The sequence below is a fragment of the Alligator sinensis genome, unplaced genomic scaffold (assembly GCF_000455745.1).
Source record: "Alligator sinensis unplaced genomic scaffold, ASM45574v1 scaffold374_1, whole genome shotgun sequence".
In the NCBI taxonomy this organism is placed as follows: Eukaryota; Metazoa; Chordata; order Crocodylia; family Alligatoridae; genus Alligator; species Alligator sinensis.
Window position 1 is genome coordinate 340,670 of NW_005842383.1, and position 16,974 is coordinate 357,643.

The window sequence follows — 16,974 nt, forward strand, 5'->3', positions numbered from 1 at the left end:
ACCCCAGCCCCACTGCCAGCCTGGGCCCTGTGCCAGCTCCAGGCTCGCCCATCACGGCCGCACATGCTGACAGCAGCTGCGGCCCCCCCGCTTGATGCGCTGGGCAGTGTTTGCCACCACCACCTGTGGGCTGCCCAGCACACGAGCTCCAGGCAAACAGCAACAGCCAACACTGCCCAGCGTGGCAAGTGGGGGGGCTGCAGCTACTGCTGCCGTGTGCAGCCCCGACAGGCGAGCCTGGAGCCAGCGCGGAGCCTGGGCTGGCAGCAGGGGTGGGTTACAAGCTAGTGCTGAGTGCAGAGGGATGGAAAAGTGCGCCCTCACCTGCCCTGTGGCCAGTGCCCCTTGCTGCAGCCACTTGCAGCTCATGTGGGGCTGCCTGTGCCTGCTCCAGACAGCCCCACCTGGGCTGCGAGCGCCTGCAGCAGGGAGTGCTGGCCATGGGGCCACTTTTCCCAGCGGTCAGCACCAGCTTCTTCCCTGCTGGTGAGCAGGGAGTCGGGCTTGTGTGCTGCCCCTGTCTGTACCGTGGGGTTGGGGGGCACTGGGAGTTGAGCAGGTGGAGGAGCCAGCGGGAGCACAGGGCCTGCACCAGTGTCCTGGGGCCAGTGCCAGTGGGGCCCAGAGCAAAGTGGCAGGAGGACAGGGGCCCAGCCAGCAGGGGCTCTATGGAGCCGGGCCAGATCCCCCCCCTCTCCCTGCTGGTGCAGTTCAGACCAGCTCCACAGACCCCTGCCAGCCTGTGCCCTGCTTTGGGCCCCACCAGTGCTGGCCCTGGGACATTGGTCCCAAGACATTGGGACACTGGTCCCAAGTTGGTGGCCAAGGAGCGAGGCACCTGTCAAGGGGTGGGGCTACCCATGCGGCCTGCAACAGCCTGCCAAAACTGGGTAAGCAGCCCTCTGTCCGAAATAGTTGCCCACCCCTGTTCTAGGTCTTGTTCTTCCAGAAGTAATCAGCTGTAGTTTACAGAGAAAAAAGGAGAGAGAGGAAAAAAAGGACAGAGGATTTTTATATTCCTTTTATAGAAAGAAAGGGGGAGGAAACATAGCAATAATTTGGAAAAAAATATCCTGTATCAGCTAACTATGACTTTTGGTTACAACAACAACAGCTGGGGATTACCACTGAAACAGTAGAAGTACAGTGCACTCTTTATAGATTATAGTCTATTGTACCAGACAATTACAGGTTCTCATTTCAAGTTCTACAACTACTTCAATTTACCTTCCACTTCAGCTCAAACAAGCTATATCCTCTAGTGTTAATGTTGTACTGATCTCTGTCCGGATTTAGTCAGTTACCATGAAATGCTCAAAGCCTCCCAGGCCCTTTTCCTCAGGCTGAGGTAGCCCTTTCAGTTATTAGGGAGCCTCAAGACAGCTGGTTTCAAAAGAACTTTTCAATCTTTTGTCATGATTTCTCCTTCCTTGCTGCAGCTTCCTCTCCTCTTTACTTATCCGAAAACAAATGCTCTTCACAAATTCTTCCCAGTTACTCCCTCCAAACACACAGACTGCTATTAAAGATCCTTAACCAGCCTGTGTGCTAGTCACCTGGACCAATGAGCTCTCTAATTCCCTCCACCTGGGAAGACAGGCTACACCTGGTAACTTGCCTTCCGGGATGATTTTTGCCTTGGCCATGACTTCTTCCTTACTTCTGTAAAGCTGGCCTGAGTTGTTATGATGCAGAAACAGCATGCTTCATAAATCCAGATTGATTGTACATGGAAATGATGTAAAATTCTATTAAATTAAAAGATGCAATAGAATTAAAGCAAGCATGCTGGAAAATATACTAATATACATAGTTATTATTACCCATTTTATTGAACTTATGTAGCCTGAAGGGTAAAACACAGGTTTTGGTTTGTTTTTTCTAAAATACCAGAAGGGATTAGTTAAATATGAAGACTTAACACTAGCAAAATTGTATCTGAAAACAAGTTCAAACATTTACAAGTTAAGCCACTTTTGTGTTAAGCTTGACAAAAAAAAATCTTAATGCAGACGTAGATTTCATTTTTGCTGCCATAGCAGTAAAAATAATGGCTTAACAGAATTACCAGAATTGCAAAAGACAAAACAAATTTGACATATTGTACAATAAGCTTGTCCCAATTGACTTGAAAATAGTAGCTGCATTAAAAGAGTCACAAGAACCATTGTTTATAATAGAAATATAGTTGAGCCCTTTTATATATAGCTGCACTACCGCACTTGTTCTAACGTATATTTATATTCAAAGCAATTTAAAAAGGACAGATATGTAGGACTTCTCATTTTATAGCAACTTTGAGATGGAATTTTTAAAATAATAAGTCTGCACAATTTTACTTATGGTTATACTGCTATATATCAGGAATAATCCTATTGTATTCAATTAAATTATTCTGGATTTATATTTTATCAGAATAATAAAAACCAGTTGTGACCCTTTGACGCCAACATGTACCATCTATATATGAGTCATGTGAAACAGAATTAAATTAACTTAATTATTATAAAGCAGTTGTGTTTTAAAATAAGTACTAAGTACTGTAATAAAACATATAGTACTTTAGTATATTTTACATTAATATTTAAAATTTAAATTACAATGTGATGTACTTATATTGTACAGAGTAATTTTTCCTATAGTAAATATATAATATATAACAATTGTGCCAAACTTCACTATTTCAACTTCCTTGTTCTGTTTTTAATGTATTTTGGCCATTGATTCTTTTTCTCCAAAGCACACTTTTAAAAAAGAAAAAAAAGCCACCAAAAATTAACGTACATAAGACCATATAATATACATATATGTGGCAGGGAGAGAGGGTAGATAAATAAGGCAAACAACTCCCATGACTCATCTGACTTCATTACAGTCAATGGAGCAGCCTAGCTTACAACATCTGTTAATTTGATATTTATTGTCTAAATATGGATTGTGATGAAATAGTAAGTTAATCACGATGTATGAGGTGACTTTTCACAACTCATTTATACTATACAGATGTTAAGGCAATGTGGGAAATTCTTTCTGTCTCTCATATCTCAAACTCTGCACTTAAATCCACAAGGGTCTTTACACCTTAAAGATATATTTCACTTTCTTCTGTGGATGGTAAGCAACCCCCATCACATGCTACAGTGAGGTGGTGGAGAGCATTTGGAGAGCACCTCAGAAGCACTTATTCAATTATGGCACCAAAAACTGAAGGGAAAGTTGGAATGAACTCTCTAGCTCTGAAAACACAATTTCCACTCAAGAGCTCACCCATGACAAAATTATCCTTTGCCTTCATAAAAGCAGTTCTGGAAGCAAATTTATTTCCCCTGAATTATCCCAAGTTTCTCTTTTTAATTTCCCAGGGAGACCTTCAAATGCAAGAAATTTCTTCCCACAGACTCTAAATTCAACTTCTGCATGAAAAGATTTACATTCAATGCATTTTTTACTCCCAGCTAAACACAATCCATTGCAGAGAACTATTTTTTAATTTGAACTAGTTTAAGCTTGTTTGCCAAGTTATAATCTTTCTTTCCTTGATTATAATTATGAGAACAACAAATGTAACTCAGTGTGTTTCAATCCTTCATATTCCTTATTTGTAAACACATGTGGCTCTGGCACATGAAGTCTATCATAGGCTAAAGAAAATTATGTGGGAACCCCTTATTAAAATAACAGTAAAACATTTCTGCCAGCACTGCATACTTGCTTTGCACTAACCAGCTACCAAACTGTTGTCCTCATCCTACACTGCTCCTTGGCAGCCTAAAAAAGCAGCATGTCACCATTATCATAGATGGGATCTTGCTAGCTATTGCTTATCTAGCATTTGATATGTACCTATATGGAGAGTAACTTTCTGTTTCCCAAAGTCCAAAAGCTATTGAACCTAATGTGTTGGTACATTATTCTAATTTGATGCTAATTGGCCCTAGTGTGCCATCCTTTAAGTGCTGAAATATGAAAGTGACTACTGACAACATAAGCTCCCACTTTGAGTGTTTGTGCTTTTATACTTAAGAAGCACTATTACCTTTCACCCAGAATGTAATATGTGTTGGCTCTTTTCACCCTCATTACAGCCACCAGGTGGTACACAAATTATATAGCTAAGGAATGGCTATTGGTATGCAAGAAAGGATTATTAGGGTCTGTAGTAAAACAGCTAGACCATGTTCTTCACTGGGCCTGATCTTTATGCCTCAATCTCCAAAGGAACCATGAAGGAGCTAAGTAGGCGGTGTCAGATCTGTACTTTTTGGAAGACCCAGAACTAATACACAGCATATTTTACCCTGCAGCTTTCTTCTTGAGCATAGCTTTTGGGTCATTCACAAAGAGATAGCTCAAGAACAGCATCTTGCCCAACACATGCTGTTCTTAAAATTAAATCCTATTCTACCCCTATTCCATTTGGCGTAGAGAGGGAGAGATAGGATACGGATAGCTTCTGCAGATGGCTGCATCCCATGTCCATGTCTATGCACACAGTGTTGCCAATTCTCATATAAATAAAAGAAAGAGCTAAGTTTTTCATGCCAGAAATCATAAGAATTGGCAACACTGTGAGTGAGTGGATACACCAGCTCAGCTGAGCAGAGGGAAAGAAATGATAAGAGCTACTGCAAGTGGAAGGTAGATTCCTTCCACCAGCACCAGTGGAACTACCTTTTGCCAAGCTTAACTACTTAGATTGGACAAAAAGACAAGATTTAGTCCTAGAAAGACAAAAATTGAAGGACATAAACCATATTTTTACACAAACAATGAACAGAAAGACTGAAGAACTGCAAACAAATATAATATGTGCTCCAACAAAAAGGGAAAATGCTTTTTTTAGTGCCAAGTGCTCAGTTAAGTCTTAGAAAATCAGAGATTAAACAGCCTTTTTCTCATACCTTAAAATGCTGGGTTTTTTCCCTTTGATTTGCAGGAAGACAGGTGCATTGGAGCACAACCATCTCATTGGTGATATTCGTCTGGCTGTTCTCTGCTTTTTGGTCTGTGATGCCACTATTGGGGTGGGGTGAATATAACTATGAGCCCCTAAGAACTTGTTGCACATTGGACTACTCTAAAGGAGACAGGTAAGGAAGTGCATGGTAATTTCCTATCTGTTTTCTGTGAAATGGGGTATAATGGCAACAGCAAGTATTTTTCAGTGTTAATGCCAGCATCTTGCTGTCCTAAGCAACTGCCTACCAGCTATCTAAAGAAGGATAAATGGGTAGAATTGTGCTTGCTAGTGCATTTTATAAACCAAATGCAAAAATAATTAACAATGTCTTTTTTCCCCCACCCACCAGAAATTATGTCACATTCCTTTTTGCTCTGGCCATTTTCAATTTCCTGATCCCAGGCTTCATCATTCTGACAGCTTATCAGTCCATAGAGCACAAGTTCAAGAGAACTGGACAGTTTAAGGTAAGAACATTTCTCAAACTCCCCCACAAAACTTGGACCACTTATGAGTTATAAAATCCTGAAAAAAGAATTCCCCCCAATTCTACTTAGAAAGTCTTTGAAACAATCTGTTCCTCTCCTAAAAAATAAACCCCAGGTTATTCACTAAAAAAGCTCAGGAGTAGCTTTGCTCAAAAAGTTGAAAACTATATTTCTTAATACAGACTTTTAATACAAAGCTCTCAGAAAACGGCAACACTATAAAGATATGTTACACATATTCAGTTTCCAAGTGTGGGCAGGAGGGGAAGTTGGCTTTACAAATGTAGCTGCTTTACACTTGGCTGAGGTAATTCAGAAATCTTTATGAGGTGGAAACAAAGGACTTGTTTCTTCAGCAATGCTCTGGAGCACCAAGTTTCTGATGATGTAATGTAGTGATTATATAACCTGGTTTCTTAGGCACATACTGCACATTCAGTGGGCTTTACCCTTGACTAGTCGGTACAGACTGAGCACTCTCAGCTATCAGAAACAGTTAATTCTTAGGGATAGTATTTTAGTGGAAAGGGTTTGTCCAAGCTGATTAATGTATAGTTGAAAGTTTGCAGCAGTGTGTGGTATTATGGGGTCTACTTATGAGGCAGGAAATGTGTAAGCCTTAACATGAGTATTCAGTATGCAGTACTCAAATACTATGGCAAGCTTATGAAATAAAGAAGGCATTAGTGACACTGGAAGTTTTGATTCTGGTATTTATGGCAGCATAGCTAATTTTTGCTTGCAGTATTTTCTTGTACAATTTATTGTTTGTGCAAGTCTTTCCAAAGTTCACAAATGGTCTCCCTATCCTGATTTTTTTACCTCACAAAGTTTCAATTTTCCTTCCCACTTGAGGTTTTCAGTGGACATTAAACTACTCACACTTCACCTTGTCAGTTTACCATATGATGTATTTTTATTAACTCTGGCAACAGGACTTGCCAACTGACTGAGGCCATGGACAGACATTCATTTCTAGTACTTCACAGTATTCTAGTATTTCACAGAAATTCTTAGCACTAGAAAAAGAGTTTGGGAGTCAGAGCCTACAAGCTCTCCAGCCAGAAGGCACTAGGGCTAAGGACAGACATTCAAAAAGCCTGAGCCTGAATTGATTCAATCTTTGCAAGTTAGTCTAACCTGGCTAGGCTAAATCAGTTTTGTAACCAGACAGACATCCCAGTAATGCAGGCACATGCCTGCAGTGGCTCTGGCTAGAAGCCAGGGGGTGCTAGAGCAGCCCTCCCTTCCCTTGTACAGGGCTGAGCTGAGGGGGGCATGGCCAGGCCCTGGCTTCTGATTATTTGGGAGCCCCACCCCCTTTATAACAGCATGTGTCAGCTCTGTTAACAGCATTTAATACCCCATCAGAAAACAAAAGCCTCACTCATTACAAGCTCTTCTTAAACACTTTTTTCCAAAGGAAAATGCATCCCAGCCTCTGGCTCCTTTACTATTCATTTCATTCAGGAAGACCACACACCAACTGCAGATGCTTCCTCAGCCTGACAAAGGGTTTTTAAACCCAAAAGCTTGTCAAGAAATTTTTTTCCAATTATTTACTTGATCTAATAAAAGATAACAGATTTACCCAAAGAACCCTGTCTGCCTTTTCCAAAGGAAGGAATGCAGGGACATTACCATCTGAGCTGTTGATTATCTCCAAAAAGCCCTAAGCGGACACTGTCTTATCTGCCTTACACAGCATTAGCTAGCATACCACACGCTGGCTACAGTCTGTGCTGTGCGAGAGAGGAGGAAGGGATCTCTGCTTAAGCAGTGAGTGGTAAGAGAGGGGGAGGGGGGCACAGGGAAGTCAGCAGACTTTGCTGTGCCTGCAAGTCTCTGCCAGTACTCCAACCAGGGAGCAGAAGGGAGGGGCCAGCTCCGCTGTGGAGCAGAGAGCCCAGCCCAGAGAGCATGCCAGGATGCTGGAGGGTTCTGGTTTGGCTTAAATCAACAAAGGGTCTGGGACATAAACCAGTTTGGCCCAAGTCAGTTAAGTCTGATACTACATTCAGCCAGATTTATCTCAAACTGGTTTTAGCCATTTTCAGACTGGTTTATGAGCAATGTATGTTTGTTCTGTTACAGGTTTAAACCAGTTTCTGATCACTTAAACTGGTTTATGTGTAATGTCCATCCCTAGCCTAGGGGACTGCTCCTTGAGACACCCACCCCCCGCCACTGCTAAGGGAACCTATTGGGCAGGGGCTGGCTGTCAATAGGCATCTGATAGCTGTCAAAAAGCAGCAGCTGCCATGGGCAGCCCTTCACCCTATAGAATTGATAACAGTAAGGAGAACTGCTCTACTAGCCTCTTCCACTCCCTGCCTCCTGCATCAAGCAACAACACCCTCTAGGTGACTCAGAGGGGTGCGCAGAGCAGGGGCCATTGTGTCACAACTGGAAGGGGAGAATGCTAGCCCCCTGTCTCATTTTACCAGTAACTGGGATGGGTCCACCTGTGGGAAACACATCTGGTTCACAGTCTGGGCAGGAGAAGTAGGCAGATACCTATGGCTACTTCCAGCTTGGGGGAACCCTTACACAAACCTAGGGTGACCCAGGTGTGTTTAGTGGCTGGGGAGCACCAGCATCCACAGGGCATCCCTGGGAAGGAGAGTGAGAAGAGCACTGTAAGATACTGGGTGTCCTCAACACCCAAAAGAAGCATACAGACACTCTAGCATAGGAGGGGAAAGATATTTCTAGTCAGAAGAGAAAGAACTTTCTTGCAAAAGAGCCTGTTTTGTTCCTCAGGAAAACCCTTAAATGGCTGTATTCTCTCTGTCTCTTCTGGGAAAAGGGCTCTCTCCTAGCATGAATATCATGGCCTAAGCATGCAGTTCTAGCAGAGCAAGCACAAGGTACTGGGAGTCACATCCATATAATCCAAATGATCTCTATAAAAAAACAAAGGGCAATATATCAGTGCAGTACAAAACATATAATTAATCTATTTAAGACACCTTTACTGAGGTCGAACAAGGATTAATATTTCACTGTGTTAAATAGAGCATGTAATTCTATAGTTAAATGCATGTGTTGCCCTCATTTTTTTCAGTTTAATACTGGTTTACCAGTGAAGACACTGATCATTTGCTGGGGACCCTACTGCCTTTTATACTTCTATGCTGCAGTTCAAAATGTGACATTTATTCCACTTAAACTACAAATGGTATGTAAATATATTCTCAGATAATTAAAAATGCACATTGTTCATTCTTTTTTCTGACTTACTCTTATAGCACAATATCAGTTTAGGAATTAATACTTTGAAGCACAGAGTATAAATTAGAAGACAATAGTTTCTTTGTAGCGTATCCTACCAATTTTAGAGTAAAACAACTTAGTACAGTAATAAATATCATTAGCAGGATTATCACAACTGATTGCAAACAGTTTGTTTCATTTGTTGCTTCAGTAGATGGCTTTAATCTGCATCTGTAGCTTGAGCATTATTGGATTGTTCAGTTTTTCATCTGCCAACCAGTTCAGCTGTTATTATTCTAAAATGTCATTCTTTGCTGATACACTGCATTAATTTAGTAAGTGAACCTGTTATTAGCAAAGTCACTCTAACCAAAACGTAGCTTTATTTTTTTCCTCCGTGATTAAATACTGTTCTAGAACAGGAAAAGAAGAACCTTCCGACTTGGTTTTCTCTGCTCCGTATTTGCTGGAAAAAGCAGGAGATGCCAAAAAGCATACAAAAATGTTTAGCATATGCACATAAAGTGATTCAAAATCATTATAAACTTGTCTTGAGGGACTGATTGGCTCATGGATTCAGTAATAACATACGGAGCCTTTTATCTTTAGCTCACTGGTTAAACTCCGGTACAGATTGCAATTGACCAGAAGTCTTTAATCATATATTAGGTATTCAGTATCCCAAATGAAATGAGCTGGTGATCTCAGTTTAGTTCCCAATTGACAGGTGCCCACAGCATAAAATTTGCTTCTGCAAACTGCATTGGCATTCAGTTTCTGTCTTAACTGGTTGCATCTACATGAGCTGTTTACTGTGGAGTAGACTAATTAGCTCCCAGTAAACATCTTGGCATCTACATGTGCAGGACTATTAGACTGGACTAAACTAATAAACTCCACAGCAGGGTAGTACTTGTTAATGTCCCCAGACTTCCTGCCAGCCGGAGCTGTTCCAACCTGGCTCAACATGCTGTGGTCCCAGGCATACCTGTAAATACAGTGCCCAGGAGCAATAATCTCCAGCATAAGTGCCATGTGCATGTGATGCACCCACTGAAATGTAACAGGGGCACAGATGCTAGACTAATTTCTGATTTTTGGAGGTGCCCCCTTCCAGATCAGAGACCACTGGCTGGGTGGCATGTTGTCTGTTTTGCTGTTGTCATGTGCATGGAGGATTAATACTATCCAAAATCCTTTACCAGAACCAAATTCACTTAAAAAATAATCCATCCAATTCCTGCAATTAAGAATTTGTTTGGTAAAGGAGAAACCAAACAATTCTTAAGGCTAGACTGAAGTGATGCTACATGGATCCCTCTGGTAATTTCTCCAAACCAACTCTCCTTCCACCCCCCACCCCTTACCCCCAACACACACAGCCACACAATCTAACTTAATTTCATATTTAAAGTGTTGTGTCTTATAACAGGTTCCTGCCATTATTGCCAAGACTTCACCAACCATGAATGCCTTTCTATATGCCCTGGGAAATGAAAACTACAGAGGAGGAATATGGCAGTTCCTCACAGGACTGAAGGTTGAGAAAGCAGAGGTTGATAATAAAATTAAGTAACAAGTTTTTCCTTCCAGGTAAAGTTAATGTAGACATGTAACTGAAGGCAAAACAACATAGGAAACTATATACATACTACAACTTAATTAATGGTGCTTCCACATTGGAAAGGTTCTGCATTCTCTATAAGCAAGGAGATGTTAAAAGAAATCCAAAAGATATTACCAAGCAAAATTTGCTTCTCATATTTTTTCTAGATCATCACAGCTAGAACACTAAAACACCACACAAAAGAAAGTGAGTCAAATAACTCTTGAATTTTTATTTCAGTCTATTCTAGGCTGTTTGTCAAACAAATTGCCTTAAACACAATGTTGGTTGTAGTCAGTATCAGTTCGTGTGTCATTGCAGATCTTGTGTGTGCTGTGAAGCATTTTTTCTGCTAGACTAATGTCAAAGTTTAGAAAATTAAGTGAAGTAGGATATTAGGTTATCCAGTGAAGCCTACCAGAATTAATTTGCATTTGGTTTGTCCATATGCTATATCTGGATTACCAGAAGATTAAAGAGGTGTCCAGAATTATACCATATGTCTATGTAAATAGCTTGTTCATCTGAATCTTTTAAATTCATATATAATGAAAGTTTGCAAATGTACGGGGCTGAATCTGCCATCTTTATTTGTCAAAACATTCAAATGAGTGTTTTCTCCAAGTAAGAAATATTGGATTTGATCCTATCCCAATTTAATTCCTGTATATCATTCAATTTGCAACCAAGCTCTACCGCTGCTCCTCCCCTTCACAATGCGCCAACTCAGATTACTCCATTAGTTCTTTTCATATTTTATCAATCACTAAAACAAAGGCCAAAAATGGGCCAACTTTTGTTCTAAAACATCAGTGTAAATCTGGTGTCACCGAATTCCAATGACTTAGTGGAGTTACAATTCTCATGTCATTGAGAGGAGACACTGGCCTTACTGTAACTCAAGAAGCCAACAAGTACTAAATAACTACTATATCCTACTAAGATGAATATTGAAATTATTTCTAGTTATCAAGACCCTACATTTAAGATTTATTTTTTACTCAGTCATATTTTTCATCATTCCTAAATATCTGAAAACTGGCAGTTAGTTTTGCTTGTTGTCACAAGATATACCTCCAAATTATTTATAATTTAATAATACAGAATACAGAATAATACAGAAACCCAAATCTACTTGGATTTTACAGAGATCTTGCAATTAAATAAAGTGCTTTGAAACTAAATGGCATCATCTCAAACAAGTTTTATAATACTCTCACAGGCCACGTCCAGATGAGCATGGCCGTGTGGTATGCGGCACCACAGACACATCTGCAGCACCACATACTGCACATTCAGTTGTTCTCCACACTGCAAGGGAGCAGCAATTGAGGGGGAGGGCAGTTTGACCCCTGGTTATCCAGACGTCAAAAAAACCCGTGGAAAAAAATGCATAGAGGTACATGCAGGCTGCTCAAAATTGAAGCCTGGCCAGCTGGAGGGCCAGACTCTGCGCAGCAGGATCACCACTGCTGCAGCCCTGGGAGGCCCCCAGAACCTGAGGTAAGGCTGCTAAAGCCATCCCAGTGCTGACCCCAACCTCTCCTACCCCACCCAGGGAAACCTGCCATGTGCCACAGGGCACGTTGCACAGGAGTTCCCTAGGGACAACTAACAGCAGCATAAAGTGCACTGCTGCTAGTTGTCCCAAGGGTACCAAATGTCCACACACATGTGGACATGCCAACAAAGTATAGTCTGTGGGCCAAACAGTGTCTGAGAATTCCTGAAATGCAGCCCCTATATTCCATCTTCACAAAAGAGAAACAACCTATGGAAACTTTGGGTTTCAAGGGCCCTCAGATAAAAGTGGAGTGATAGCTAGTAGCTTCATTGATCTGCATCTGCATGTTAAGAGTAAGTGTGACTACAATCTGGTCTGTTTTTGCAAATTTGACATAGTCTTTGGGCTACTGGTGAATTAGCTATTCCAGCTATCAGCTGAACAGGGATAAAACAAATGGCTTTGAATTAACAGAACATAAGAAAAAATGTTGAAGTCCTCAAGGTTATATTATCTGATTCCATATCTGATAATTATATTAATATTTTACAGCATGCAGATTTTAATTCTGTCAACACTAAGAGGCACCCCTATATATACTTAGTATATTCATGCCCATTCTCCTCATTAGTATCATTGGGAATTATTTTTATAAGACTTTGATGTGTAAATTTAAAAAATGACTTCTAAGCAAGCAACACAAGGGAAATTCTCGTTCTTATCCCTATATAGATTTTCTTGAGGTCTTATTTCAAGACATAGCCTAAACATTTTAAGTGTAATTCATTGCAATCTAAATTATCACAGAAATTAAGTGCCCACAGCTCCAAATGAAGTTCCTGAGCCCTCAGTTACGCTTTTGGAGAAAGGCGGGGGGGGGAGGAGAGAGAGAGAGACAGACACACACAGGTTCTCGCTGAGTCAGCTTTCCTGCACCACCTACAATTAGATAAAAAAGATCCTGAGCTATATTGAGGTTTCAATTTTCTGTTCTTATCTTTATACATTTATCCTTACACATACTGGGTTTTTTCTCCTAGCACTAAAGACTGATTTAGGAACTAGATCTGGGGGCAGACAAAGAATGTGCAGTATCCTATCTCCACTATGGTACTATATTATACTTTCAATGAAACATAAAAGTGCCACCACCAGGAAGGAAAGGAAGGTAAATGTAGATTCTATAAATATGAATCTAAAAAAAAATCACAAGAGTCAGAGGTTTGTTTTGACTACCTAGGATTTATATTATGGCTAGTCTGTAGTACTGCAGCAAAGGACTTGGAGGTTAAAATGGACCATAAACTGAATACGAGCCAATAGTGTGCTCTTGCAAAAAAAGCCAACAGCACACTAGGTGTACGGGAAGTAATTCTTCTGTTGTATTTGTCACTGGTGAGGCCTCATCGAGAGAACTGTATCCATTTTTGGGCCCCACACTTCAAGAAAGATGTGGACAGATTGGAAAGAATCCAGTGATGAGCAACAAAAATGATTAGAGACCTAGGAAACCTGACTGAGGAAAGGCTGCAAGAGCTAGGGTTATTTAGTCTAGAGAAGAGACAATTGTGGGGGAATTTCATAACAGTCTTCAAACACCTAAAGGGCAATTCCAAAGAGAACAGAGATGAACTTTTCTCTGTGGTCATAGGGGAATGGACTCAGATAAATGGCCTCAGACTGCAGCAGAGTAATTTAAATTGGAGATTAGGAAGAACTTTCCAACTTTAAGGGTGGTCAAGCATTGGAATAGGCTACCTAAGGAAGTTATGGACTCTCCATCACTGGACATTCTCAACAGCAGTTTAGACCAACAGTTGGCTTGGATGTTTTATTCAAAGATGATCCTGTCTTGAGCAGGGGCTGGATTAGATTACCCTGTGAGGTTCTTTCTATCCCTACTTTTCCATCATCCTGAGATCCTATGAAAACTGTACTTTTAAAATGTGGGTGTTAATCACAAGCATGTATCCTGTTATCAAACATATCCCTATTAAATGTATTATGTTTCATTAATCAATGGAAATTGATGGCTGGAAATCTAAATTGAAATTAAATTGCAAAAATAGATATTGGAATGCATGTACATTGTCTGTATATGTTCACAGAGATAGAGAGACTATAAATCAAAGTATAACAATCTGTTTCTATATAAATGAATATGGCTAGTATGATAAATATAAGATGTTTTTCTCTGAAAATGTGTGATTTCCTTCCTAAACAGAATGAACTGCGTGAAGTGAAGCTCCTGCATTTTAATTAAAGAAAAAGATGTGTGCACACACATGTACTTATTTTAAATGTTGTATTGAAATCCAGCCATGCAAGATAACTCTCAAAAGATTACTTGGAAAACAAAAAGTCCATGAATACCAGGAAATAAATGCACAGAAATATGAACAAAGAAAAAAATCCCAAACTGATGCAAGTATGAGTAATATAATTTTAGGACTCAATTGTATATAAAAGATGAATGAAAAGCATTACACAATTTTTTTTCTATACTTTAAGACCCTTAGATGTTGACAAAGAGGAAGACAATGTTAGCTTTCTTATGTGAGGAGTGCAGTAAATTTCACAGTGTAGGTAAAGAACCTGGTTTTAAGACTGCAAATTCAGTGGATATAGCAGAAGAGAAGAACAAGCCCAGGCCTAGATATGGATTTGCCTTTATATCTGATAAAACAGCAGGAGAATTGTGCTAGAGATTAAATTTTGAGAGATCTAGGCCGTGATCCAGCAAAGCATTTAAGCATGTATTTAACTACAAGCACGGGAGCAATTCAATCAATGTAAATGGGAATTAAGCACATACTCAATTTCTCTTCAAGTACACAGCCCTAAATAATAACTTTTAGTTAAACAGAACTTGTGAAATATTTCCTCAGTAGTAACATAAGTTATTAGTGAAACTGGAAATGTGAGGCCTGATTCACCATTGTACCTTTACAACTGGGTAAATTAATGGCATATTGACTGTAAAATGTCACCAGATCAGAATGATAATGTTTAGCTATGCAGAGGCCAAGAATTAGAAAAACTTGCTCTCCATGCTTTATCTCTACTTTGCCTATTGACAGCACTAGACACTGAAAGTCTGTACATCTGATGAAAATTATGAACAGTAAAATTATTTTAAAAATTCAGACTTTATAAAATAAATGCTTACTACGGGAAAAATAATTCAAAGAAGACTGTGTATTCAAAACTTTGTCAAGTCATAAGACATCCCCATTTCCCCACTGCTATCTACTGAGATGCTAAATACTCAGATTGGAGAGTCTAGTCTGTCTGGCTAAGCACAGACATTCAAGAAGCCTGAGCCTGAATTGATTTAATCTTTGCAGGTTAGTCTAACCTGGCTAGACTAAATCAGTTTTGTAGCCAGACAGACATCCCAGAAATGTAGGCACATGCCTACAGTGGCTCAGACTAGAAGCCAAGGGGTGCTAGAGCAGCCCTCCCCTCCTTCCACAGCATGGAGCTCAGGGGGGTATGGTCAGGCAGGACGCTATGATTAGTCCAGCAGGGAATTGATAACAGTGCTTATCACCTGATTAAGAAAAGAACAGAGGGACATTACCAGGTACTTCTTGATTTTCCCTGTTAATTCTACCTGCTGATTCAGCATGACTATAGCCAGCATGTGGTCTGCGAGCTAATACACAGAAACCTCCTCAGCAAGGTGGGGGGGAGGGGAATTTTTTGCTTAGCAGAGCGTGGTGAGGGGAGGAGGGAAGCAGCTCACAGTCTCTGGCGCTCCAGCCAGGGAGCAGAGGGGAGGGGCCAGCCCTGCTGTGGAGCAGAGAGCCCCGCCCAGCCCAGAGAGCATGCCAGGATGATGGGGTTGTCTGGTTTATCTTAAAGCAAAAAGGGGTCTGGGGCAAACATTGCATAAACTGGTTTGAGCCCAACCAGTTGAGTCTGATACTACATTCAACCAGTTTATCTCAAACTGGTTTTAGCCATTTTCAAACTGGTTTATGTGTAATGTCTGTCCCTAGCCTCTATGGAAACAGTGGTTGTTATTATTTTTTAAGACCTGCTTTGAGGATGATGGATCAATTGGAGTAGTCAGAAGGGCTTGAATTTGACTAGGAAGGGAACAATGATAATGAAATAATCATAATTACAAACACCAAAGTATGTATAATCTGTTTTAAGGTATAAACCAGTCTTAAAGCATCATGCTAGTGACAAATGTAAAAAGAAAGGAGTATGTAAAGGATCCTTTCTTTTTAATTCTCAAGCAACTAAAGTTAGGAGGTTGGATAACAAACTAGAAGAGTTGAAGATGCTCGCTTATGAGGAAAAAATGTGTTAAGTTTGGTGTTAATGAAACATGGAAGGAAATCTGTTATAACTGTAATGTTAAAATCAATAGTTATACCTTGTTCTAGAAGGATAGATTGGGAAAAGAGAAGATAAGAACAAGCAGTCTACCTCAAAGATACTGGAATCTATCACAGTGTCAGAGGATTCAAAACTACAGGATCTTGAATGCTTATAGATTAAAATTCTAAATAAAAATGAATACACTAAGTAAGATATTACAGACCACCAAATCTCTCAGGATAACCTGCTCTATTTACATCTGTTCACAATGTATAGGAAGAATATCCACATGAGGGGACATTTGATGGATATCTTAAGTGATGAGTAAGAAAACGTCTTTAGAATTTCTAAAGAAATAATGGATGGTTTCTTAACAAAGAAAGTTCTTCAGCCAAGATGGTTGCAACTCAGTCTTGGACCTCATTCTGACAAAGGAAGAATTAATGTCTGACCTCAGAAGTAGCAGGTGTTTAGGGACTGTCATCTGTTTACATTATGTGCAAACATTATGGCACCCAGCAGTAATATATATACTTGGAACCGTAAAAGGGCCAATTTGCCAAAACCTGCAGCAACTGCAGATGTAACCAACTGGGGTGTAAACTGGAAATGGCTTAGAACAGTTAAAAGAACCTTCTACTGACCCTGTTTCCTCAGGTAAAACAAAGGTTACACTGGGCAAGAAGTCATCCTGAGGTAAACAGAGATGTGGAAGCTATAAAACATAAAAATAAGCAGATAGAAAGAGGGAAGTAAATGGCAACAAGTATATGGTACAACTTTAAGAAATGGCACTAAGTGATAAGGGAAGCTACAGGAATCCATGAAATATCATTAGCTAATAGATTAAAAAATAATAAGGCAT

The 16,974-nt window shown here is 40.2% G+C and overlaps 1 protein-coding gene across 1 annotated transcript in view; it reads left to right on the plus strand.

The window, feature by feature from the left end:
- The window catches only part of RGR (retinal G protein coupled receptor), a 45,557-nt gene extending 31,462 nt beyond the window's left edge, over positions 1–14,095 (plus strand). Inside the window, exons 4-8 of the mRNA XM_006029497.3 lie at positions 4,937–5,090; positions 5,310–5,427; positions 8,516–8,629; positions 10,097–10,257; positions 13,999–14,095. Of these exons, the coding sequence (XP_006029559.1) occupies positions 4,937–5,090; positions 5,310–5,427; positions 8,516–8,629; positions 10,097–10,240 (530 nt within the window). The 3' untranslated portion in view covers positions 10,241–10,257; positions 13,999–14,095. The remainder of the gene's footprint in view (positions 1–4,936; positions 5,091–5,309; positions 5,428–8,515; positions 8,630–10,096; positions 10,258–13,998) is intronic.
- Positions 14,096–16,974: the final 2,879 nt, after the last annotated feature.